Here is a 25,541-nt window from a genome sequence, read left to right as displayed (position 1 = left end):
AAATTGTTTGATCAAACGTGTGTCCATGCCACGGTCGTTGGTCCATGCTTATTGCGTCAAGACTACATTTCCCATCATGCACTGTGTATTTAAACGTTACGCTTTGCGTTCATAAACTCTAAATGTTTTTTTTTCCAGTCAGAAAATGAAAAGAGAACAAGACTGATATAAATAATCTATTAAATAGTGTGAGATTTGCACATTATAACAGATTATTTGTTGGTGTTGTAGTCACATAACGTTACTAGCTGTCTCCATCTTGTGGGGATAGTAAGAGCCACTTCAGAAATCGGTGAAAAATGTAAGATGTGCGATTTAATTTTGCACTCAGTTAAGATGCACCTTCAAAATATTGTAGCCTACATTTTATCCATAAATACGCTTTATTTTTTCATTTCTGTAACATATTTACGACTATTTGTATGTTCTGTGACGTATCATTTCCTGCATCCACTCTCGTGTTTTACTTTCACTTTATGGGTCTTTCTAGCAGGTATTTGGTAAACATGGCAGAGATTATACTCGAAAATAACGACCAGTACAGCTGCTCTGTGTGTCTGGACTTACTGAAGGATCCGGTGACAATTCCTTGCGGACACAGTTACTGCATGAGCTGCATCAATGAGTGCTGGAATAAGGACCAGAACGGACCATATAAATGTCCACAGTGCAGACAGACCTTCAGCTCAAAGCCTCCACTGAACAGAAGTACAGTCCTTGCTGAGATTATGGATAATTTGAGGGCCAAAGAGTCTCCTCAAAGTCCTGCGGGACCTGGAGAGATTGCGTGTGATTTCTGTGTTGGAGAAAGCATCAAAGCTGTCAAGTCTTGTTTGGAGTGTCGAGCATCTTACTGTGAATTACATGTACAGCCACACTATAATGTTCCTGCTTTGAGGAAACACGTGCTGGTGAAAGCGTCCACCATCCCAGTTTGCTCCAAACACGACAAGCTCCTGGAGGTCTACTGTCGAACCGACCAGACCTGTGTCTGCGCACACTGCTTAATGGATGACCACAAGGGCCACGACACAGTGCCATCCACAACAGAGCGCAAGGAGAAAGAGGTGAACATAGCCAGCATTGTGTTTCTTCAATGAACCTTAACTTTCAAATTCATGTTTTTAGTGTGATTAAACATATTGATGGATTTTATTTCTTAGATGAAACTTAAAGACACTCAAACAAAAGTCAAGCAGACAATCCAGGCCAAAGAAAAGGAGCTGCAGAAAATGAAAAAAGACATCATGTCTCATTCAGTAAGTTATAATAGGTAATAGTAATATCAAAACAGTCAATTTAAAGCTTTCAAACGGCTCTTTTCTCCCTCCACAGGATTCTACGAAGGCAGCAGTGGAAAACAGTAAGAACGTCTTCACTGATTTAGTCAAGCTTATTGAGAAAAGAAGCAGTGAGATGACCGAAAAGATAAAAGCTCAAGAAAAGGCTGATCTGGATCAAGGCAGAAAACTACAAGAAAAGGTAAAGGTGGAAATAACGCATCTGAAGAAGAGAGAAGGAGTACTGGAGACACTTTCGCACACAGACAACAACATCCACTTTCTTCAGGTACAACTGCGGTGTTTTAACCAGACCCAGCAAGCACTATTTTGTTTTTAAAAGATATCTAACAGATGTCTATTAGACGTTTAAACATAGTCATCTAAATTTCAGTGAAAATCTAATAGACGTCTAAGAATTGGCCAAAACTAGACTAGTCATCAAATGAAGGGAAATGAATGACTACACAAAAAAAGTCTGTCTACTCTTTCTATTTGATGACTAGTCTAGTTTTGGGCTATTCTTAGATGTCTATTAGATTTTCACTGACAGCCCAAGTTTTTGCCAAGCTGTCTATGTTTAGATGTCTATTAAAGAGGAAGGCCTGTGTTTACTTTTTAAAAGAATAGTTCACCCAGTAATGAAAATGTTCATTTACTCACCCTCAGTCAATGCAGGACATAGTTGTAAAGCAAGAATAGTAGTGAACGGTTACTGTGTTATGTATAGAGGCAAATCAAATTTAATACTTGTTACTCCTGATAAAAGAGGTCTTAAGATGAGATCTATCTTTGCTATAAAGTAAACAGTATTTGCATCATGCATTTTACAAATGTTTGAATCGGGATCTTCTTAATGGATGGGAGGATGAATTTTATTTTGTGAATGAAAATAATGTACTTGTGCTTTTCCATGAGGATGCAACCCCCTATAAAAGTGTGATCTTATGCTTTTTTTATAGACTGATGTTATTTGACTGTCATGAAAACAACCCTCATTACATTGTAATATTCTTACAGTATTCATCTTGTTAATTAACATGCATATTGTATTAATTAGAGTTTAGGTAGGGTAGGTGATTTCAGAGAGGCCAGCAGTTTTTAAAGCATTTAAATGCACTAGTTGATCAATCCCTCAGAAGGATTAGATATTTATGTAGTATGTAAGTAATGTGTGTGTTTATACAGCGCATTTATTGTGTTTGGCCATACACCTAAAGTGCTTCAGTAATGAGAGGGGGTCTCTCCACACCAGCACTAGTGTGCAGCATCCACTTGGATGATATGACGGCAGCCGAAGGACAGCGGCGCCAGTGTGCTCACCACACACCAGCTATAGGCGGAGTGGAGAGATAGAGCCAATTCAGTGGATGGGGATGAAGGTCATGATGGGTAAGGGCTGATAGAGGGATTTTGGCCAGGATACTTGGTTACACGCCTACACTTTACGAGAAATGATTTTTAATGACCACAGAGAGTCCAAGACCTAATTTTAATGTCTCATTTGAAAGAACTATTTGGTCACACTATGTGATAGTTATTTAACATTTAGAGAGCTGTCGATTAGCAATGAAGTATTTAGACTTCTGTCATGTATACAAAGTTTAACTTTATCAAATAATTTATTTAAAAATGTACACCGATAGGATTTTACTACGTATGCTATTTTTGTATCAGGTGTGGAAATACATTTGCCATTATCTAGTCCAGGGGTCAGGAACCTTTTTTTTAACAAAGAGCCATTTCAGATTTGTTTTATCAAATGTATTTTTTTAAAAAGCCATATAGGGTGTGTGTGTATAAAAAAAACTTTAATTATTTGTAAACAAAACCTTTATTTCTGTCCATGCACAACTCACAAATAAACAAATATGATGCCTCAAAATGTATGATGAAAAAACTATTTACTAGGGATGTAACAGTATCAGAATTTCACGGTACGATAATACCTTGGTATGATTGGCACGGTACGGTATTTATTGAATAATTTACAGGAAAAACAAAACTAATAAAAAGACTCGAAAAAAGTGCCTAAAGTGTTTATTTACCTTAGCACTGAACATATTAATGACATACAAATTAGCCATCTATCTGTAAGTTTTGAAACGGGAACTTCAAATTTTCAATTTTAATAACAAAAAACTATTAAACAATATTAAAGAAATTAAGTTTCAATTTAGCATTGTTGAAAACTAATCACATTAAACATTTATTCACTCACTCACTTAGATAGAGATGGGTTTTTAAGGAAAATTATCATATAACTAATCTGGTAAAAGATGGGATCTCTGGGTATGTCCCCTGCAACAGAAAAAAAAAAACCTCTCATTTGGGACTGAGGTTTCTGGGACAGAGAGATATGAATTAGCCAAGGTTGACAGCAGTGGGTAACGTTGCGCATTGTCTTTCCACCACTTGAGAGGACAAGCCATGAGTGAGATAGAGGTCTCTTTGCGGGACAAGTCAATGTCTGCATCAATCTAACAAGTGTGCTGTATTCTGCAGTCCCCATGACTGTTTTTAGTCGTATTCCCCGACTTATATTTCACCACAGTCTGGCAGTGCCTGCATACCGTTTTTTTCTTTGTCTGTCACCTTTTCTCCTATTTCGTATCTTTTTAGAAAGAAACAGAAATGCTTCCACACATCCGATTTAAAACCCGCTTTAGGTTCGATCATTTCCAGCTCTTTTTCATCCTCGCTACTAGCAACACACTCCATTTCCGCATTACTGGATCAGTAGTGACAACAGACTGCAAAGGATAATGGCCACGCCTAGGCTGATGGGAATTGTAGTTTCCCGCTACCTCCCGTTCGCTTCATTCGCCTAAGCAAACTTTTCTCAGAAATATAGTTTTATTGAGTCATTCGCCTACGGTAATATTGAAAAAAATAACTATTGGGGTACGACGGTATTTACAATATTGTTACATCCCTACAATTTACAGATTTTTTAATTTTATTTTGCCATTGCCACTCATAATTGTTTGAACTTTTCATGTGTGAGGTTTCCATAAACATGTAAGTTACCATTGTAATGTACCATAGAAATGTAAGAAATATAACTTGCCCTTTATTGTTGTCGCGATTCAAGTTAAACCACAGCACCCTATATGTGCATTGCTTGAAACGTCCTTTTATTGTAAACCGAGTTCTTATTCATTTTGCTGTAAAAAATACAATATAAAAGCAATTGTAATTGTATTTTCAATTAGAAACTGATTTCTAGCAACAGTTATATTTTTTACAATTTTGAAATATTATTAAAGAGTAGACAGCTTGAGAGCCACATATTTTTGGTCAAAGAGACACATGTGGCTCCCGAACCATAGGTTCCTTACGGTTGTTGCTAAATTGGATACGTTTGCGGCTGGAAGTTGACGAGATTTAATTCAATTATTTATAAAATTTCTCATTTATTGTTTTATTAACGTCTACCCCACCCCAATCCTAAACACATCTGTCACAGTGACGTAAAAACAGTTGTTGTACAGAGTATAAGTTATGTTATCTATTAAATTACCTAATATATTTTATTTTTAAACGCCTACTCCCACCCCAACCCTAAACCCGTCACAGTACTGTAAAAATATGAATTATTGTTATACATTGGCATAAACAATTGCTGCTTTATTAATGTGCATATCGCACTTCCGGCCGGCCGCATATCCGATCTAGACTTTTCCGTTCCATACTTCTAATCTAGTCGTTGAGTGTACGTTGATTGAACACTCATTATTGCAGTGCATTGTGGGATCAATAAAGTGCACTTTAGAACATTTACTAGGGTTTCGACACCACTACGAGAATGGCAGCTGCCTCACAAGAGTATAGGATACAGCCAGGGTGTGTAGAGGTAGGCAAATCTACATCTTGACAGGCACATATGACAGCCTATTGTAATATTGAGGCTGAAAATGTGGTCCGGACAAAGTTTTATTGGGATCTTTTCCTTTCATAGATGATATTAATACGTACGCATTGAGACTGCTTCGATTATTGAGTGTTATTCATATGTGAAGAGAAATTCAACCAGCATAACAAAAATGTTTTTATGTTCTTTTTGTTCAGAATTATGAGTCTGTGTTGTGTTCTGGGTCTGATGGCTTTCCGAGCCATTCTTTTAAGCCTGGATGCTCGTATACAGATGTAAACAAACTTCTCTGCCAACTTAAAGAGCAACTAGAAGCTGTTTTCAACCAGAAAATAAATGAAACGTTTCAGAAAGGTAAACTTCTAAACATTGCTTCCACTGCTTGTTTTTGATTGATGAGGGATAAAATAGGCCTATGTGTTCTGTCAGTTTCAGATCTGACCACAAAGAACAATCCAAGCTGCATTAATGTTGGAGACAGAGTCCGAGTGAAAGAGTCTATTAAAAGGCCAAAATATGACTGGGGAAAAGGTGTCACGCATAAGAGTGTTGGTGTGGTGAAAGGCAAGCTGCCTTTTGTTCTCATTAATACAAATTGTATACAATAATATTTGTATAATACAAAAAGTTATGGTGCAAGACATCACAAATGATCATTTACATGTACTTCCTGAAGATATTAAAAGCGATAAGAGTTTGGTCGTCGACTTTCCTGGATCTGCAGGTTGGAAAGGAATTCTCTCTGAAATGGAGCCAGTAAACGATGATGTTGAATGTGGTAAATATGTAAAAAAAAAAAGTCAAATTAAACTTATTCAACAAAAATATGCAATGCCGCATGACACGTTTTCTATAAAATGAGGTATTTAAACTGCTGCATCAATTAATGTGTTATTTTCTTTTGCCCACTATTGCAGGATCTTCAACTCTCACCTGCAATATTAAAATTGGAGACAAAGTCTGTGTGAAGCCGTCTGTTGAAACACCAATGTATGGATGGGGTTCGATTACCAACAAAAGCATTGGCAGTGTTATAAGTAAAGGCTTCATCCGATGTCATTGATCGAGAGTTATTATTTGAAAGAATACGGTTGATAATTTGATATAATTTATAATCACTTAATTTTTTAAACATGTAAATTCATTATTTGGTTATTAATATATTTGCTGTATTTAGATGTGCAGGGTGAGACTGTGACAGTTCATTTCCCTGAGCAGGAAGGTTGGATTGGAGATGTTTCAGAAGTGGTGCTTGCAGGGAACACTGATTTGGGTATTATTACCTACATTGTAAAAAATCCTGATTGCCTTATTTTTTAAGCTGAATCAAATTAGCCTTATGAGTCCATTAAACTTGACTTAAAACAGCGTGCGCAACTTAAACTTAAGTTAGAACATGATTAAGTTTCAAAAAACTAAAAAGATATGCCATGACTAATCATATAAGTATAGTTAACTATTGATGTCACTTTAAATACGGTAGATTGTGTCCAGCATAAACAGCTAATATATAGATATATATATATCTTCTTATCTTATCTTCTTATCTTATCTTCTTCTTAGAATCCTCCACTCACGTATCCTTCAAAATTGGAATGAGAGTCCGGGTGAGACCCTCAGTAAAAGACCCAAAACATGGATGGGGATCAGTCATTCGCAACAGCATTGGTGTTATTAAAAGTTAATACACTTATATACACTTACTATATATATATATATATATATATATATATATATATATATATATATATATATATATATATATACATACATATATATATATACATACATACATATATATACACGGTTGAAGTCAGAATTATTATCTAATAACTGATTTATTTTATCTTTGCCATGATGACAGTAAATAATATTTGACTGGTCATTTTTCAAGACACTTCTATACAGCTTAAAATTACATTTAAAGGCTTAACTAGGTTAATTAGGTAAGGTACGTTATTGTATAAAGATGGGTTGTTCTGCAGACAATTGGAAAAAAATAGCTTAAAGGGCCAATTAAAAAATTAAAAACTGCTTTTATTCTAGCTGAAATAAAACAAATAAGACTTTTTCCAGAAGAAAAAAATATTATAAGACATTCTGTGAAAATGTCCTTCCTCTATTAAACATAATTTGGGAAATATTTAAAAATGAAAAAAATTCAAAGGGGGTTTAATATTTCTGACTTCAATATATACACGGCATGTTTTATATATATATATATACATATATATATATACATATATATATATATATATATATATATATATATATATATATACATATATATATATATATATATACATATATATATATATATATATATATATATATATATATATATATATATATATATATATATATATATATATATATATATATATATATATATATATATATATATATATATATATATATATATATATATATATATATATATATATATATATATATATATATATATATATATTAGTTTACTATATATATATATATATATATATATATATATATATATAGTTTGCGAATTGTTTAACACTTTGTCATATAATTACATATTAATGTTTTTATATTAAATATAAATATTAAATATTTGTTTATTAATAATGACTGTGTTTTCTGCAGAAATTGAGGGTGGGTCTTTAACTGTGGATTTCCCTGAACAGACAGACTGGACTGGTGAGGTTTCAGAAATGGAGCTCATCACTGGTGATGTTTCAGGTAATCTGATGGATGTTTGGAAATTATTTAACCTGTAAATTATCATCAGATATTATCATATATTGTAGTGGCCAAAAGTAATTGCAGTGTTTTTCCTTTATTGGCCCTATGTGTTAAATTAAAGTATAAATTTATTATGGCCCATAATATGAACAATATATTGAGAAGATGAAAAGTAAACTTGACAGATTATTTTATTGACAATTACCGCCGTAATTGGTTTATTTACTATACAAAATAAACTATTCACACACAAAACCATACACTGACTGCAGTTTCAATTACTTATTAAATTTTCATTAGTTTGTCCTTAATTTTAATAAGAAGTCATTTTCCTGTAGTTTTTATTTTAGCTTGGTCATTGTAGCACTAAAATAAACGGTTTACTGAAATAAAAATGCTTTATATTGTTTTAATTTTAAAGTTTTAATTTTTAATGGATTTTTGTTTCTGCCACTGGATAAAAAATTAAAAAATTGTTTAAAAAGTGTCTCTCACAGTATTCGCTACTTTCTTCTAGTTCTGACTTTTGTCTCAGTATTGTGTGAAGCAAATACTCAATACTGAACATAAAATTGGAGGATATAAACTTGCAATTGTAAGAATTTTTGCTCCCCACTCTGCAAAACTGCACTAAATAACTCATAATTGTGAAAGTATATATCTAACGCTACTCAGGAATGATCTCAGAACTGTAGATAGAATATCAGAACTGACCATTTTTGTTTGCATATTTCTGACTTGCTTCACAAATAAAGTCTCTGTGTCATAATTCTGTCACAACTGTCATAACATCAACAATTCATTCCTCTATAAACTCACATTACAAATATTTATTTTAAATTCAGGACCCCTCAGTTTAAGCCCTGGATCAAGAGTCCGCGTTAAATCCACCGTCAGCACTCCAGCTCATGGTTGGGGAGGCATCACTAAACACAGCATTGGACTGGTTACAGGCAAGTGTTTTGAGCTGAAGGACTACAGCTAACTTTGTCTGCTTCATTACAGTCATTAACACTTTTTTTTTTTGGATATAAATGATCAACACATACAGAAATACAATAACAGTGTTTTCCTTTCTAATGTCTTTACAGCAATTGATGGCACCAAAGTCACTGTGAAGTTTTCTGAACAGTCTAATTGGACTGGCATTGTCTCAGAGATGGAGGTGGTGCCTTAATAATATCCAAGATCCAGGAGCTGTCGATTACATTCAGATGCTCAGACTTTTTAATATATACTTTTTTTGGACAGTGGTGTAATGGATGGGCATGTAGAAATACTCCCTCTGTAACACAATCTCTGATATATTATGGCCCGTTTTCAATGAGTGGTAGGGTACGGTATGGTACGGTTCGGTTCCCGGGCTCAAACAAACCTTATCGTTGTCTTGATGAACAGCCACAAAGCCAAAAAGAAGAGCCGTTTTACCCTGTGCCCCTTAGTTTTAGCACGAGCGGTTTTGCTTTCTTGCTTGCGCTCGCTGCGCATCTAAATCTGAAATAATAAAATTCTTCAGCTGATGATAATAACGTGCGCTTGATTATTGACGTGCTTATAAAACCCGATCCTGTCAGAAACTGACAAACTGAAGAGTAAAGCGCGAGAAGTTGGAAAAAAGGAGAACATTTTTTTTCAGCAAACGTGAACAAACTGCCATGTTTAACTATTATCATCACCTTTTAGACTATTATGAACTCAGAATGATGGAATTTTTTTCTAACAAAGGCTACATGTGCTGCTGAAGATTAAAGACATAGAAGAGAGGTTTGCTCTGACTGTGGGCTATATATTGTGTTGTTTTTGAACCTAAATAAGGACTAAATGTATGCTGTGTGTAGTTTATCTGTAGTTGGTAACATCGGAAACTGTAAGGGTCTGTATGTGTTCATATATGTTGCAGTTATATATTTATTTTATATAATTGCAGAAGTTACAGTAGGCTATTTCGCGCTCTCATCTGCAGTTATAATCAACTCATGTTGATAGAAAAGTTAGTAATAAACATTTATAAACAAGATTTATATGTATAAAGCATCTGTTTTGTAAGAAGTGCTTCTCATATTATATTTGAACGACTTGTACAGCTTTACTGTAGACATTTTCTCAATCGAAAATGACGTCGACTGAAACTTTGTGTCATACACCACGCCCACCAAAAGGGAACCCTTGGCTTGGTAGACGCCTGGAAACGCAAGCCTAATAAAGGTGACCCGTACCGACCTGAACCGTACTGTACCAGTCAGTGGAAACAAGCCATTAGGGCCCCAAGAGTTGGGGCATACTTGCATTAGAGAATGCTCATCCAAAAAAATGAAAATTCTTTCATAATTTACTGCCCTCATGCTGTTCCAGTCCTGTGTAAATGTCTGTTCGGCTGAACACAAAGGAAAAAATATCAGAAGCCAAACGGATCTCTCCTCACATTTACTCCCATAGTATTTTTCTTTGTACAAAATAAAGTTATTATTGTTAGGCTGTAGGAATGTGTTACTAATATATGTTAATAAACAGCCATTGTGGTAATTTACACCTATGGAAAAATTCTGTTTATCTTAGATTACTGGATTTAATATGTATAGATTTGTTGTGAAATGTTACATTTGTTTTGTTCTATTAAACTCTGATATAATCAAAGTAAAAAAACAAACAAACCAAATATAGACCTTTTTCTTCAGAAAACTGTCAGGATAACAAATGTTTTTCTTTGTGTTGTGTTTTTCTTTTGTTGTGGTTGAAAATTAGAGCTTTTTCATTAAAACATTGATATCTATATAGGTTAAGGTATCATATTTTATAAGATTAATTAAAACATCTGAAAATGTGGCACGTGTTTTCTATTTTATGCAAAGGAGTGGCTTACATTTTACATGTTAAAATTTTATATTTATTTTAAATGTGGCAGAAGTTAAATGTGGTTACAATCTATACTATTTGAGAATGGAAATAAAACTACTTTTTAGTACTATTCCGAGCCCTTGTAATCATCTTGACTTTTCTCCATCTCCATGCCACTGAATTTAGCATTACGTTGACACTGTGAGCTGGAAACGACATCTGATAAATAAAACTCTCAAGACTCTTTGTGTAGATAAAGGTGTAATTTTAGATGTCCCATAATTAAATAACCTCATTAAAATAGTAAGTTTGTAAAACCAGAAGACATGCAACGCATTTTTCCATGATTAAGATTGAGAAAAGCTTATTGAATAATATGTGAATTGTATTTCTTTTGATATAACAAAGAAAAAGAACTACATAGCTAGGATGGGGCTCTGAATCTGCCCAGAAAAAGGATGCTGTTAGTGGGGTTGTGTCTGATGAAGAACATGAAGGGATGATCGGCTATGAAATCATGAAATGCACCTCGACAACAACTGATTGGTAATAACAATGCAGTTGCTGCTGCTGCTTCAGTTCCTTCCTCATTGACCTCAACAAAAGCCTTGTGAATCACTGCTGAAAGAAAGAGACCACCATTACTGCTCATGCCTGTCAGATCAGCCTTGGTTTCCTGGAACACAGAGCTCATGCCCATCTTTTCCAGTGTTTCTGATAGACAGCTCTCAATCTCCAACTTGAACTTTGGCAGACGGACAATGATCTTTCTCCATGTGTCCATTTTGCCTCTACTGGTCCAGTCAAGCAGCTTTTGGAGGTTCAACTCGCTCTCCAGCTGTTAGACACACACACACGTTAATAACACACACAGGATTAAAACTATCCATCTTTTGTCTGCTCACAACACTTTGCTGACCTTGAGAAGAGGATCAGATCCACACTTGATTTCATCTGGAAGAAGGATCAACATGCTGAGCTCCTGCTGTGTATATGGCAACTCCAGCACCTGCAGTTTATACTCTGGGATGCATCTGTAGGGAAAATTTTCCACCTGATACATCATTTGCACAGGCCGACTCTCATTCTGATTGAAGACAAGTGAAGAAATGCATAAAGTTTAAAAATAAAAATAGTATAAAATAATTCAACACACTAATAAAAAAAATGTGGGTCACACCTGGTTTATTTTAAATGGCATTTCTTTAGTCGCATGTGTATCAAATGTGTGCATCCAGTTCCCTTTGAAGTAGATGGCATTAACTAGAAGTAGTCTGGTCATCTCATTTACCACACCAGGCTGAAGAAGATCTTTAATTTTATCTAAAAACAAAAACAGCAAAAACACCACTAAATTATACACTTTAGACCTTTTAGCATTCTTTAACAAGTTATAAAGAGAAAACTAAAATGATTCCTTTATCACACATGTGTCAATAAAGCTTAATCTGATTTTTCCAAGAACCATACATAATTTTACTTTATCGTAGGTGTAATTGTATCTTCTCACTCTCTGTCTGCTTTTCCACCCATTTGTTAATGAACTGGCGAGAGTCATCTGCTGCTCTAATGAAGTCCACAGTCTGAGGTTCAGCGTGATAAAGCTTCATAGTGGAGTCCACATACATCTGCCGGACAAAATAAAGACTACTTAAACCACAGAGAGAGAGAGAGAGCATTAAAATGTTTTATTATTAAAAGCAGAATGGACACACAGGTAAGAAGCTGAAAGTTTTCTCTCCATAGAGGCGGTTGGCCAGTCTGAGGATGTAGGAGGCTGATGGACTGTTGATAGATGAGATGAGGGTCTTGAAATGAGCGTGAAAATCAGAGACAGAACTGAAGCACAAGACCTGCAGAGAGAGAAAAAAGATGAAAGATATATTAAGGTCATCCCTAAAAATACCACGGTGTCAAAAAAATCTCATGCAAAAAAACAATGACACATTTATTAAAATTATATATATATAATTATATATATATATGGGAGCACAGGGCACAAAGTAACGCAAAGTAAAATGTACTTTGAGTTTTAAGGCATGTCATACTTCCAAGGTTTTCACCACAGTGTCTGCAGACATCTTCCAGCCAATTATTGAAAAAGTTTGCAAAATTAGGATGTGAAACACTGGAGAACATATTTTTGCAACATAAAAGTATTTTGCATTATGCTCAATTGTTGAACTGTGAATGTAATGTTTAAAACTTTTTCAATAAAAAAATGTTTTTAATAGAAGAAAATACATTTTATTGTTAATAATTCAAATAAATTCATTGTATAAGTATGGGTAATAATGCTAATAAATCCAAATGTGTTTATCCAACAGATAACAAATAAACAAGCTGTGCTGTATAGAATAAAAAAATGATTACTGATGTCATATACTGTACTATTTAAAGTAAACTGAATTGGCTGAAACCTGGCTTTATAAGAATGTTACCACTAACCCTCTATCTGTTACAACTTGCCCCGCAGGGGGTAAATAATAACATTTTTACTCCTGGCACTTTAAGTAATACTGCACAGATACTATAGGTCTAGCGATCATACTGTCAATGCTCATTTGTAGGAGAGGCTTGTGTGTTGTTGGTAAAAAATATGGTTTGTCTAACCCCATTACTTTGCTCTTTATTTGGTCTACTTTGTGCCTACTTTTTTAAAGTATTTTTTGCTAATGAAATTTTACAGAAGCGTCGAAATTAGCAAAACTGAAAGTAAAATGCCAACGTTAAGGTTACATTTCACGATACCTTCTCCATTTCTCCAGCAGTGTCTCCTCGGGCCCCCAAGTAGACCATGCTGAGCGCTGCACTGATGCTCAATGGAGAAAAGAAGATGTTTCCCTCAGCACTGCTGGCGCTCAGAGCCCGATAGAGATCCAGAGCGAAGAGACTGTTAGCACGAGAGACTCCCTCCATCACTGAAGATGATGATGATCACGCTGATGAAAATCAAAGACAAAACCAATCAACTTTATAGGAGCAAATTTAAATATCACAACTACTATAGCCTACATTGTTTTACGTTTTCATCACAAATGTTCGCAGAAATTCTCACCTTTGATTAGACAGCTGCTGTGTAACTCTACGCCTGTGTGAAAACCAGTTTAGCAAGTTTTACCTGTCTTATTTGAATAGCATACGTAACCGTTCATTCTCTCATTTCATCTTAAAAAAGTAGCGAATTCTGTTGCTATATGTCTTTGTGGCTCGCTTTCTTTTAAAAATCTTGTGTTTTCATATGAATGAAATGCCAATGAAAATTCCCCATTTACTCATCCCTTTTGTTCTAAACCAGTTTGAGATTTTTTCTTCTGTTGAACACAACGGACAGTGTGAAAAAAGCTGGAAACGTCACCATTTGCATCATTTGCATGTTTGTTTTTCCTACTTTGAATGTTCTACCCATGTTTGTGTGGGTTTCTTCCGGGTGCTCCAGTTTCACCCACAGTCCAAAGACATGCGCTAAATGTGAATTGAATAAACTAAATTAGCCATAGTGTATGAGAGTGTGTGTGAATGCAAGCGTGTATGAGCATTTTCTAGTATTGGGTTGCGTTTGTAAGGGCACTAGCTGTGTAAAACATACGCCGAAATAGTTGGCAGTTCATTCCACTGTGGCGACCTTTGATAAATAAGGGACTGAGCCGAAGGTAAATGAATATTTGTGTTAATACACTGTGTTTGTATTGTCCATTGTCCAAGTGTTTTGATTCTTTCAAACTTAATCATATCACAAAATATATATAAAAAAAATAACCTCTGTAAACCTAGGACACAGAATAAATATCACTCTAGTCAGATGGATAATCATTAGACATCATTTCTGTCATTTCTATGGCATGGTCACTTCCAATAAACACACCCTGCAAACACAGTTGGATAAAACATAGGTGTTGTCTTTTCCATCCAGCTTATCACAGGCATATTGTCACTGACCCTTAATTCCAAAGTACAACTGAAATATATCAGCACATCCTTTGTCATTAAGGAACTGATAGAGCTGCCCAAGGTCCATGTGGTTTCCTTTAGTCCCATGCGGGTAAAATATAGCTTCATGAAAGAGGGTGAACTTGCGGAGGGATTCAATTCTCTCCTCCGTCCAGCTACTGTCTAAAGGGACATCTTCTCTGTGACGAATCATTATTCTCTTCCATGTCAAAACCTTAAGTCTAAAAAAAAAAAGAAAAGTAGGTTAAATCAATACAGGAGATAAAAGGAGACTAGAAAAATTAATAAAATCATAAGCAGCATTTTGACAGGTATAAATCCATGTGGCAAAACCACTTCTGTGGCCCCAGAAGAATATCCCTCTGCAGACAAACATTGAACCCAGCATTAGACACTACTGAGGCTGGTTCAGAATTTTTTTATTATTTATTTCTAAATCATATCTATTATATCCTATATTTAGTTCTGGGAAAGGATTTCTACAGTTTTTAATGTTTTCTTTCATGCTTTGTATTGATTTAATCGTGTATTCGTTGTTTTATGCTGCATTATATTACTGCTATATATTGCTGCTTATATAGTGTTTATTCTCATTAGGTTCCAAGCCCAAAAGGGACCCTCTTATTATTTTAAGTATTGTTATATTTTTTATTGTTTTGAGACCCTATTATTGGTTATACATGCTTAAAAACTCTTGCAATTTTGCACATGTTGGAACCTGCGGCCATTGGGTCCAGACTCAATTACAACTCCAAGGATCCTGGCTCTCTTGCAGGAGTTCTACTGTGTAAAAATGCTGGGTTCCACTTAATTAATTTGGGTTGGGACAACATGAAGGAATTCATTTTACTTACTAGTTTTTACAAAGTTAAGGGGATTGAACATAAAACAACAAAGTTGTCCCAAAAAAACCCTCAATAACAGTGTTGTGTCAGCTTATTTTAAATAAGTAGTTTGAATAACCAGCAAACATGATTTTTTTGAGCATAGTTGATGCACTTAACACAGGGGAATGCAAGTTCAGTCTTAGAGAGCAGAGTATTAATCTGGACTTTATTAAAAAAAATGTTTTTAAAAGACCTGCCTGTAGCTTTTAAGTAACATGCAGACCTTGTTCAAGTGTGTCTGATTAGGATTGGTGCAGAATCCTCCACGACTGCAACTTGCCCACCCCTGGTTGAGGTAGGCTGAAGTAATAATAATACAGACTTTAGTTTACTGCAATGGTGTTTCATCTGTCAAAATGTGCTATCAGATATAGTCAGATCACCAGGCTGAGGTGAGAGGTATACTGTAGCATGACACAGGCTGCATGGCATATGTTGAAATTAAAAATAGAGATATTCACCAAATGACAACAACTTTTGTACCCGAAATAATCAGAGACCTCCATTTTCAAATAAAATCTTTTTGGATACCTAACCCTTGTGTATTGTTCAAATTGACTACCCTTTCTTTATGCTCTTGGCTGTTTTTGCCCCATTGGCTTCCATTATAACCACATTTTTCATTGCAAAGCCTGGACGCCATATAATCATGCTTTCCTGATTGTTGGTTGTTTTCTCTGTTGGGAAGAGGCCAAATATGTAATTTTTACTGCTGATAATCTGTTGGCACAATTAACCCCTTTAGATAGGCCAGTGCAAAAAAGTTTCTGTCGTTTAATTGGAGTTCTGTGAAGTATAACAACAAATTATAGTATGCATGCATAAATACACTTAGTATGTTCTGAGGGCTGAGATGCTTATTTTGTTTTTCCTCAGACATATCATTATAAGAAACTAAGCTTTTGGCACTGCAACTGATGATCAACAGTAAAAAACGACTAATCTGACCTCTTCCCAACAGGGAATCCATGATTATATGTTGTCACAGCTTTGCAATCAAAAAATGTCATTACAATGGAAGTCAATGGGGCAAAAACAGCCACCAACATAACAAAAAAATAGTCAATTTGCCCAGACTGTACTGTTGAGTTTTTTTAAGTTTTCAAAGCATTTCCCAAAATATGTGTCAAATTAAGATTTTTCACCAAAACATCATTCTATTTGCTGAAACAAAGAGAGAGTTGTGGCCAAATTAAGACTTAAAAATCACCCTAGAGAGATGAAAACATCCCCCAATAGCACACAAGGGTTAAATATCTTAGGGGGTATTCAGTATATCTGACTAGCTTTTTAGTTACCTGGCCCAGAACTCATCACAAACAGACTGCAGACCTTCTACACAGACAATCCCAGGCTTTCCTGGCATGCTGAACCCAGAAAGGTTTAGCTCCTTTGCCCATTCCAGAATGTTCTTCCTCTTGATCTTATTGTAGATATGATGGCTGTAGATCCAGAGTCTACTGAATGTTGTTTTTGGCTGAGTCAAAGCATGTTCTTTCTTGGGTTAACTGAAAGCTGCGCTTTTAGTGAAATATACGCATGCATTGTCTTTGATCCACTGCACAGCTGAAAGAACACACACTTCACCTCTGCAGTTTTCAGTCAGGTAGTTGTTGAGATCAGAGTGAAGCTGCATCTGCTGTGATCTAATAAGCTCAGCGCACCTGAAAAGGGCAAAATATATATTATTATAGTTCATATCCTGAATGAATCCAAGTTAAATTTCTATGCAAATGGGAATTCCAGCATAACACAAACTATTTGATATTTTAGATTTGGGTATGTTTGACAACACAGTTCCCATTGGGCTTCCATTGACTTTCATTCATACTTATGCAAATGTGCCAGCCCAGAAATACAATCTTGTGCAGCAAGTTTCGCATGCCACTGTGTTCCAAAGTTCAAACTCGTTGAATTCTGACCTGTAAATTAGCATTATGTGAATATATGCGAGCCACAGAAGATCAAACCAAAAGAAGATCAAAACATGACCTCTCTGAACAGAAATGTAAAATATGGAGCAATTTCTTGTTTTATCCAAACAAGGTTATAATAGTTTTGGGTTTTTAATTAGTTTTAATTTTATTTAGTTTTGACTTTTTGTTTTCAATTTCAGTTTGTTTTAATTAGTCTTCAGAGGCAGATTTACTAGTTTTTCTTAGCTTTTATATTTTCAATTGCTTAATTTTAGTTTAGTTTTTATTAGTTTCAATGCTAGTTTTAGGTTTTGTTTGTTGTCTTTTTGGAAATTAGTATATTTGTTAGGTGCAAGATTCAAAATTATCAAAATAAATATTGTATAATAAAAACTCAACCAAAGATTTTTTTGACACAAGAACACCACCATCTACCCATCCTCAACTTCAAATACAACAGCCCAACAAGATATCAGCCATATGTATGCAGACTGCTTCTGAGGTTAGATACACAGAAGTTATGGGAAGTTCGGATCTTTAACGCGAACTGGATATTTTGTGACAATCTTCCCTAATTTGAACTCAACATATCAAAAATATGTAGTTAGCAATCATAATTTAAGTCAGAACATTACCATGATCTGAAAAGTTTCTTACAATTATGTTTCAAGAGTTCACACTTAGATACTGTTTGACAACTTGTTAGCAGGTTTGGCATACTGTCCCGGGAGAGAACTCTGAGCTCGGAGATAGTTGAGCCCAGGGCTCCCGCCAGGTCCATAAAGCATGTGGGGGAGTACGAGGTCAGGTGTTCTCGAGAGTTCCCCTCGGCAAAAAAGGAAAGGAGGAGAAGGGGTGGATGGGGGGTTTCTTCGGAAAACGAAGATAAGGGAGTAGATCTTAGCTAGGTTATTTATAGTGAGTTTGGATTGATCCGATTGGCTAGCCAATGAGTGTAGATGAGTGGCCAGCTGCAGTCAATCATATCACATGCTCCTCTCGAAATTAGTTTGTGAAACTTCATTTAGTAACCCAACTGAAGCATGATTCACTTATTTAATTTCCATTACGACTTTCTGTTATGAAATAAACTTGTGTTTTTTATCCAGACCCTCTCATTTAAGTCCTCTGTTTACCAGCGCTGCAGTTGTTCAAGTTTGCTTCAGTCACAGCAGCCTGTCATGTACTGTTTGTGTTCAGTTCACTGAATCATTATTGCCATCGTATTATCGGTTCACAGCTTCTCAAATCTGATCTCAGTGTACTGTTCTAATAAATGAATAACCTAGTATATTTTGATTTAAATGAGAGTCAGAGGGGGTATCAGGCATGGTGTAAGGTCCACCCAGTTGGCCCAATGCCAGTGTCCACTGGTGGATGAAGGTTTAATGCCTGTTCGGTCTTTCCAGTGCACAATGTTGATCAATATTAACTTAGCTCATATCTGACTCCAATTTTAATATGAGGTGGTTTAGAATATTAATATATTTATCATTGTTTTATCTGACTCCAATCATAAGATTATATCGATATATAATTTAGATAAATGTTTGAACCTTTTGTCTTCACTAGTAACTATTACATTCGTTCATTCGGGTGCTCATGTCGCTCAGAGAAATTGCCTCAGCCGAAGGCGTCCCTCACGGTCACACTCCGGTCAGTCTTGAATATTAAACAGAGGTAAATTGACTAATACTTTAGATGGCCGCTACCAGCGCGCTCGTTCTAAAATACTTTAGTTAGTCCCGCTTAGATGTACACCTTTGAGTTAAGACAATCATCATTTCTAATTAGAGGTTAGGGCATTAATATAAATGTACCCGACTACTGGACTCTATAGTAACTTTGGTTTTCACCAAGCCCATGGTTTCCCATATGAACTTAATTTAGAGTAATATTACCTTCAAACAAAGGTCGGGTACCCAATCTAGGTTAGTCGTGCAACACCTTGTTGACCTAGACGGAAGTTATCGCCCTTTCCACCTAAGTACACATGAATCAATATCAAGAGTCAGCCGGATCCCTAAAACACAATTAGTGTGCCCAATGCTCCATCTCAATTGGATTTTAGTCCGTCTACTGACCTGACGCAAGACGTGCGGAAACAAGGATACAGCGTAATCTACTTGAATTAATAATTACAGAGTGAGCAAAATATGGTCAAACATTACAATTTATTAGTCAGGTAAATGTATTATGCCAATTCAATCAGTCAATTCATAAATGATCAATACAAAACATCAAATTATCAAAGATAAATCCAAGATGAAAAGATGCATACCTGACCTTTTACATAACGTGTAAATTTTACATAACGTGGAGCCTAGGCTCCATGTTATGGGCTGATCTGGGTAGGCAGAATCGCGCTGGGTCTTTCTCAGGCCCCGTTTACACTAGTGCGTTTTAGTTTTAAAACGGCGTTGTAGAATGAAAACGATCCGCGTCCACACTCGCGTTTTACCCAGCGTTTCTGAACAGCTCTCCGTCCACACCAAAACGCTGAAAACGCACATCACGTGACCACACACACACTCTCGGGCAAGCGCTCCAGCATTTCTACCCAGATGAGAGCTCTGCTTGTCGGACTGCTCATCACGCATCTCCCGCTGGATCTAATCTCACTATATTTGCTAAACGTGATATTTCATTCATGTTGTTGTCTTTATCTAACGACATAGGCCAATTCCCTGACTTTGGTCATTGGAATCTATTAAGTTACTTGTTCACGGGTAACATGTTTTGGTTAAGCGCAAAGATAAGTTAATGATTAATCCAGGTACATTGACTGATCGCTCGTCTTTATTTCCTACAATGTATAAACTTATTGTATGTTATACTTTTATAATTATCGATTATTAAAACTGATATTCAGCAAAAGAGAGGGTGCGTTTCGTATTTTCACTGAAATTGAAAGGAGGCAGTTGTAATAGGCTCCGTTTTGTTATAAATATCCACACAGTGAAGATGACGCTCATGCAGCACGACACCTCAATATTTCTGCTGTCTATTAAGTTGCTAATATTAAAAAGAAAATAGGCAGTTCCTTAAATCATGTTTACATTTTATTGTTGAGAAAGTGAAACAACGTAGCCAAGGTGATGTGAATGAAGTTATGAAGTACACTGTTCCCTTTGAAGATTTACCCGTGTCCTCGGTATAGTCTGTTTTCCATATCAAACTGAGAAGGGGGAGACTGCAGCCTTGATCAAACTTGCGAAGTCTTAACTTACAAGAAGAGGATGCGAGACTGAACTGTGTGGGCTACTTAATATTGAGGAAAAGCCCCAATCAGATAGGCGAACGTTTGCAGCCCCGCCTCCGTTTTCAGATGTCTCCGTCTTTCCCCATCCACACTGAGACGGAGCAGCAGCGTTTTAGAATGAAAACGGCCTCTCCAGCGTTTTCAAAAAGCTCCGTTTTCGGCGCTCGAGAACTCCGGCGTAGTGTGGACGGATGGCGTAACCGTAGCAAAACTTATGCGTTTTCAAACTAAAACGCACTAGTGTAAACGGGGCCTCAGACCTTACCTTAAATAATCCAAGAATTCCCTCAAGGAAGGGGGTGTGAATAACAAAAGGCATTCACACTTAGGGAAAAGTCACACCCTTCACAATGGTTCAAAAGATGCCTGAAGTTATATATTTATTGTTTTGATTATGCCTATTTCTGAGAGAATGGGACCATTGTACCAATCGCACTGAGACATTTCAAATGATATCAAACATGATAGTTAAAGTCAGTTTGGTTAATCTCGAACATTCAAACATTGAAATGACCATATGTGAGATGGGGTGGATGAAGCCGAGCTTCAGCAGACTCAGATGCAAATGCAGCAGGAACTGGTTTTTCCCGCATTCCCCCCTGGTGGGTTGTGAAGTCACCAGTCTCTGTTTTCAGCTCATGTTTTGAATCGTCAAAGACATCAAAAATATTTGTAATATTTCAATTCTTACAATGGTAAAAGGGAGGTTGTTTGTGGATAAGTGCTTAATGTTACTGGAGACGTTAATAGTTTCAAATGATTCAGTTCGATTTGGTGAATTAGTTCAGCTGGTTAACTTAGAATATCCAGATAAAAAGAAAGATTCCATCGCGATCACTAATACAGAAATAAAAGCCATTATTGGGTACAAATGTGTAAAATGAATACTGTCTGCTCAGGTCGTATTCATCATTGTCAACAGGCTGCTGTCATGTCCAGCCGCAGGATTACAGACTCTGAGGTGGAGTACAGTCAAAAACCTTTTCTTCTAAAAGGCGCACAGTATAAATTAAATACATTTACGAAGACAAAAGCGAAGAACGTTTTTGCTATAATTTTAGTTTCAGTTAGTTCTAGTTTAAAAAAACCCTAGTTTAAATTTTTATTTAAGTTAACAAAAATGTTATTTTCAATTCTAGTTTTCGTTTTTTTGTTCATTTTCGTTAACTATAATTACCTTGTATTCCACCCCTTTTCACAGCACCGTCCTACAGGTTTTGCACGCTCAAACTCATTTTTATGATTTCCAATAACGAAGAAATCAAAAAATGAAATATACCTGTAGAAGATCTGATGGACTTTTAATAAAAACCTTTTGTTTTCAAATGTGAAAATATTAAGACATGTTTTCAAATCCTAAAGAAATAGTTACTTTAGAGTAAATGTATTCAGTATACATTCAATGGAATAATTTGGCATGGAGTGAGTAATCAATCAATCAATCAATCAATCAATTAATCAAACATGCTTATGGAAAGCAATAGGATTAGTTGCAAACTCATATTTTTTAAATACCTGACAGTGATGTCTGGCAACTCTTTTGGGTAGTCATTTGGGTAAGAGCAAACCATTGTAATGCACGCCTATCAGGAAAATAAAAATTAACAGAGAATATTCCATAACAAACAAAGAGTGTAATGCATTTCACACACTTACTGCAGGGTTCTCCACCTTCACCATGATGCTGAATTGGGGTCTAGAGGTGGGGGGAGTATGAGCTGAGCCTTCCACATAAGCCCTGAGCTCTGCATGCGAGATCTCATCCACTTGTAACTCTTCTTCACTTGGAAACATACTTATCAGCAGTTCTATCTCTGCCAACTGTGCGTCTGCTTCCTCTGAGCAAGTCATATTCATCTACCAAACTCAAATCCAGTGTTCTTGCAGGATGCCAGTTCTCCTTGGGCCATAAAACAAAACAAGTAAATGGATGCAAGTACAATTCATTTTCAGATATCACACCTAAATAAGCACCCCTAAATAGCCAACTCTTGAAATGACTGTAAATTCACAGGTACTTTAAAGCTGTCCAACACTCTGCTATAACTTAATCAACCATTCAAGCTCGCCTGCATTGCATAAGCCACACAAAGAATGACCAATGCAACTATTTAACTATAAGACGCATCTACAAAGGTAAGTTTCCATTATTTTTTTGGTGATTAACTGGTATTAAAGCATTGTCAGAATGTACTGTTCTTTTCGCTACCAATCTTTCCCTCCCCCACTCTATTTTCCATTGATATATTTTCGATAGTGTATATTTCCCCCATCATGAAGTGATATCACTACCTAAAATTGTGTAACTGCTAGTACCATTAACAGTAAGAAAATATTTTCCTGGCAATAAAATAAGTTATTACTTGTTAATATTTATCCCCTTCTGAGCTAATTTTCTATATATATATATATATATATATATATAAAATGAAATCAACAGACCCACAACTATTCTGAATGAAGCCCACATATAATGTAGTTGAACAACATTGCATCTTATCTACTACTTCATCTATGATAAAGTATGAAAACATCAGCAGGCTCCATTGCGGTTAGCAGAAAGTGGCGCAGTGGGTAGAACGATCGCCTTACAGTAAAAAGGTCGCTGTTTCGAGCCCTGGCTGGATCAGTTGAGAGTTCTTTGTGGAGTTTGCATGTTCTCCTGTGTTTGCGTGAGCTTCCTCTGGGTGCTCTGGTTTCCCCCACAGTCTGAAGATGCAGTATATGTTAATTGAATAAGCTAAATTGGCTGTAGTGTATGTGTGTTAATGCAAAAGTGTATGGATGTTTCCCAGTGTTGGGTTGCAGCTGAAAGTGCATCTGCTGCATAAAACATATGCTGGATAAGTTGGCGATTCATTCCGCTGTGATGACCCCAGACTAAGCTGAAAACCAGATGAATGAATGAATGAAAGTATTTTCTTTGGAGTTACTTTTATTGTAAGGGTTCAAATGCTGTATTTTCATAACTATGAAGACAGTACAGTGGCCGAGAGAGCTTAACACACTGCAATTAAAGGAAACACATGCAATTACAAAAAAAAAACACCAGTAAATTGAGAAAAGATTTGAATCCTTTTGACAGCACATGTGCTGCAAATCCTTACAATGCATACACAATTTTTTAAAAATGTCCTTTTTTTTTCTTACAACGCAAACAGATAAAAAAAACACACTTTATTACCTCACAACACTTTTTAAATAGAGTGGAACACAACGGAAATATTTCAAGGGGAATCTAAAATGTTACGGACCCGGCTATTTAGGTTATTGTTATTATAAAGATTACCTACAACTTCACTGAGCAATAGTCATAACAGCGGCATCCGTCACATATTTGGTCACCTCAAAACATTTCTGTTGTGTCTCGTTCTTTTTGCAAGAGTTACAGAAAATGCAGCACATTTTCAGAAATAGTTTGCGCAGTTAGAAAATGCAGTGCGTTTTATTAATTAGTTTGGATTGTGTGAAAATGCAGCGTATTTTTTTAATGTGTATGCGTTGTGAGAATTTGCAGCACGTGTGCTGTCAAATAGATGAAGATCTTTTCTTAATTTGCTGGCGTTTTTGTTTTCTGTTAAGCTCTCTTGGATACCATAAGATAGCCTCAGATGATGGCAAGGATTTAAAATCTGAAAAAATTATTTATTTTTGTTATTTGGATGAAAAACTATGCAGTCATAAAAGACAAATTTAGGAGAGTTATTCTAGTTAATGTAAACCCGTTATGACTCATTTCATTTTCAACAATATAGTCAGGAGTTTTTCCTTTTACTGTTTATTTAAGTGTCTGATGTATAAAACTGAACAAAATAGAATAATCACAATACAGAAAGACACCTCAGGTTTGGATAAGAATACATACTTTAACACTGCAATAAAATCCCAAATGTTTTATTTCTTCGACATTAAGTTACAATGAAATATGATTAGGAAGATAAGAGGGATTCAAATGCTAAAATGTACTTGTAATTGAATATACATTTGGATAGTTTCTTGCAGATACACTTAAACTATCAATTACTGTAATTGTTACCAAAGAAATCAGGAGGTATAAGTTACAATCTTGTTGTGAATTTTATTAATGTTGGACGTTGCGAAATAATGTCTGACATGACTTTCACCTCAGGTTATCGTGGCATAATCAAAGCCCCTTTTAAGTGTATTTTCACGTTAAAGTATTTGGCACACTGTAACGTTACCAAACTTGACACGCCGAGTCAGCAGAAATCCAGACACTGCCACGGTCACACACACCTAGACTATTCTCACATGAACAGGAATTATCCTTACCTTCTTCGGCGCCAATATCTTCTGGACAATTCACAAAATAGGTTTCTCGGGTTGCTGGTGCTCTCTTCTTTTTCTTCTTCTTCTACTACTTTTTCTTCTTCTCTGATGTCATGTGGCGGTTTACAAACCAGCTTTACTGCTTATACCGCCACCTACTAGGATGGAGTCAAAATTTACTTACTATTTACTCTCCCCTAAGTGGTCCAAAAGAGGTAAATATCTAAAAGTATGTGACCCTTGACTTCCATTGTTGGAAAAACAACATTATGGATGGGTGTCAATGGTTACAAGGGTTTCCAACATATCTTCTTTTGTGTTTAACAGAAGAAATAAACTTAAGGCTTGAAACAAGTAAAGGCTGAGTGAATTCTGACATATTTTTCTTGATTTAAGAGAAAGTTATTAAACACACAAAACAAATGAATAACTTACTAATAAATATTTTAAAAGGGTGGAACTGTGGCTCAGTGGTTATTACTGTTGCCTCACAGCAAGAAGGCTGCTGGTTTGAGCCCCGGCTGA

The 25,541-nt window shown here is 35.8% G+C and overlaps 3 protein-coding genes across 14 annotated transcripts; 1 reads left to right on the top strand and 2 right to left on the bottom strand.

Annotated features, from left to right (window-relative positions):
- The first annotated feature begins 50 nt into the window (after positions 1 to 50).
- Positions 51 to 10,698, top strand: ftr79 (finTRIM family, member 79). 6 transcript variants are annotated; one of them, XM_087298240.1, is made up of 13 exons: positions 51 to 301; positions 491 to 1,067; positions 1,164 to 1,259; positions 1,336 to 1,569; positions 5,352 to 5,508; positions 5,584 to 5,718; positions 5,831 to 5,932; positions 6,072 to 6,191; positions 6,332 to 6,427; positions 6,718 to 6,834; positions 7,777 to 7,872; positions 8,721 to 8,828; positions 8,967 to 10,698. In XM_087298240.1, exons 2-13 carry the CDS (start codon positions 507 to 509, stop codon positions 9,050 to 9,052), a joined length of 1,908 nt encoding a protein of 635 aa, XP_087154366.1. In that variant the 5' UTR covers positions 51 to 301; positions 491 to 506; the 3' UTR covers positions 9,053 to 10,698. The 6 variants fall into 6 exon arrangements, 4 of the variants coding, with proteins under 4 accessions (XP_087154366.1, XP_087154368.1, XP_087154367.1 ...); XM_087298242.1 differs by having other exon boundaries at positions 137 to 301; positions 1,336 to 1,482; XR_015518432.1 differs by lacking the exon at positions 51 to 301 and having other exon boundaries at positions 336 to 1,067; positions 5,285 to 5,508.
- serpinb1l2 (serpin peptidase inhibitor, clade B (ovalbumin), member 1, like 2) lies at positions 8,686 to 13,814 on the bottom strand. Of its 4 annotated transcripts, XM_087297728.1 has the most exons (7): positions 13,769 to 13,814; positions 13,462 to 13,652; positions 12,426 to 12,563; positions 12,221 to 12,338; positions 11,891 to 12,033; positions 11,630 to 11,797; positions 8,686 to 11,548 (listed from the first exon to the last, which is right to left on the bottom strand). In XM_087297728.1, exons 2-7 carry the CDS (start codon positions 13,627 to 13,629, stop codon positions 11,135 to 11,137), a joined length of 1,149 nt encoding a protein of 382 aa, XP_087153854.1. In that variant the 5' UTR covers positions 13,630 to 13,652; positions 13,769 to 13,814; the 3' UTR covers positions 8,686 to 11,134.
- Positions 13,815 to 14,366: 552 nt separating this feature from the next.
- rwdd2b (RWD domain containing 2B) lies at positions 14,367 to 25,112 on the bottom strand. Of its 4 annotated transcripts, none has more exons than XM_087297528.1 (5): positions 24,929 to 25,106; positions 22,383 to 22,626; positions 22,242 to 22,309; positions 16,847 to 17,212; positions 14,367 to 14,882 (listed from the first exon to the last, which is right to left on the bottom strand). In XM_087297528.1, the coding sequence occupies exons 2-4, from the start codon at positions 22,581 to 22,583 to the stop codon at positions 17,053 to 17,055; spliced, it is 429 nt and encodes a 142-aa protein (XP_087153654.1). In that variant the 5' UTR covers positions 22,584 to 22,626; positions 24,929 to 25,106; the 3' UTR covers positions 14,367 to 14,882; positions 16,847 to 17,052.
- Between the last annotated feature and the right edge of the window lie 429 nt (positions 25,113 to 25,541).

The sequence above is a fragment of the Danio rerio genome, chromosome 20 (genome assembly GCF_052040795.2).
Source record: "Danio rerio strain M-AB ecotype USA chromosome 20, GRCz13ab, whole genome shotgun sequence".
Taxonomy (NCBI): Eukaryota; Metazoa; Chordata; class Actinopteri; order Cypriniformes; family Danionidae; genus Danio; species Danio rerio.
The sequence above is the reverse complement of the archived record's forward strand: the minus strand, read 5'-3'. Positions and strand labels throughout refer to the sequence as shown.

Excerpts from the sequence above, each read along its gene's own strand:
- serpinb1l2 (XM_087297728.1), bottom strand. The coding sequence starts at position 13,629 with ATGGAGGGAGTCTCTCGTGCTAACAGTCTCTTCGCTCTGGATCTCTAT. Across the intron at positions 12,034-12,220 it reads GGTGGAAAAGCAGACAGAGA|ATAAAATTAAAGATCTTCTT; the intron begins GTGAGAAGATAC and ends TTTTGTTTTTAG. Across the intron at positions 11,549-11,629 it reads GATCTGATCCTCTTCTCAAG|CTGGAGAGCGAGTTGAACCT; the intron begins GTCAGCAAAGTG and ends TGTGTCTAACAG.
- ftr79 (XM_087298239.1), top strand. The coding sequence starts at position 423 with ATGTTCTGTGACGTATCATTTCCTGCATCCACTCTCGTGTTTTACTTT. Across the intron at positions 6,428-6,717 it reads TGCAGGGAACACTGATTTGG|AATCCTCCACTCACGTATCC; the intron begins GTATTATTACCT and ends TCTTCTTCTTAG. Across the intron at positions 8,829-8,966 it reads CAGCATTGGACTGGTTACAG|CAATTGATGGCACCAAAGTC; the intron begins GCAAGTGTTTTG and ends ATGTCTTTACAG.
- rwdd2b (XM_087297528.1), bottom strand. The coding sequence starts at position 22,583 with ATGAATATGACTTGCTCAGAGGAAGCAGACGCACAGTTGGCAGAGATA. Across the intron at positions 22,310-22,382 it reads TGAAGGTGGAGAACCCTGCA|GCGTGCATTACAATGGTTTG; the intron begins GTAAGTGTGTGA and ends TTTTCCTGATAG. Across the intron at positions 17,213-22,241 it reads TTGCCAGACATCACTGTCAG|GTGCGCTGAGCTTATTAGAT; the intron begins GTATTTAAAAAA and ends TGCCCTTTTCAG.